Source organism: Plasmopara halstedii, assembly GCF_900000015.1.
Source record: "Plasmopara halstedii genome assembly, contig: Scaffold_437, whole genome shotgun sequence".
In the NCBI taxonomy this organism is placed as follows: domain Eukaryota; phylum Oomycota; class Peronosporomycetes; order Peronosporales; family Peronosporaceae; genus Plasmopara; species Plasmopara halstedii.
This window is the reverse complement of record NW_020187357.1, coordinates 388,880-389,263: the sequence shown is the minus strand read 5'-3', so window position 1 is coordinate 389,263 and position 384 is coordinate 388,880. Positions and strand designations below refer to the sequence as shown.

Here is a 384-nt window from a genome sequence, read left to right as displayed (position 1 = left end):
TTCTGATGTATATGAATAAGTACAATGACATCTCAAAACCGAAGGTTGTGACGCCATTTTCCGTTTTGGAGAAAGCTTACCATCCAGTCACTATTGCAAGGCTCTTTTACAAGCTACCAAAAATTCCTGAACTGAAAGAATTTGGAAAACAGATCGAAAAAGGTGTGTTTGATTTCTTCAAACACACGGATTTGCCACCGGATAAAATGTTAAAAGACTTCCCCTTCGCATTCAAAAGAAGAAAAAGTAAGTTTGACCAAACAGCAAGGCTGTGGCTGATAAATGGGAAAACGTACCAAAGCTCTCACCCCGATACCCCTTTCCATCCTATCAGGATATTAAATACAGTGCACACTGACATTGCTTTGATCCACATGATTACCA

General features: G+C 39.3%; 1 protein-coding gene across 1 annotated transcript; it reads left to right on the top strand.

Annotated features, from left to right (window-relative positions):
* Positions 1-5: 5 nt before the first annotated feature.
* On the top strand, positions 6-279 carry PHALS_09954 (uncharacterized protein; the record flags this gene model as incomplete). The annotated part of the gene is made up of 2 exons (XM_024725296.1): positions 6-162; positions 239-279. 2 exons carry the CDS (start codon positions 6-8, stop codon positions 277-279), a joined length of 198 nt encoding a protein of 65 aa, XP_024576087.1.
* Positions 280-384: the final 105 nt, after the last annotated feature.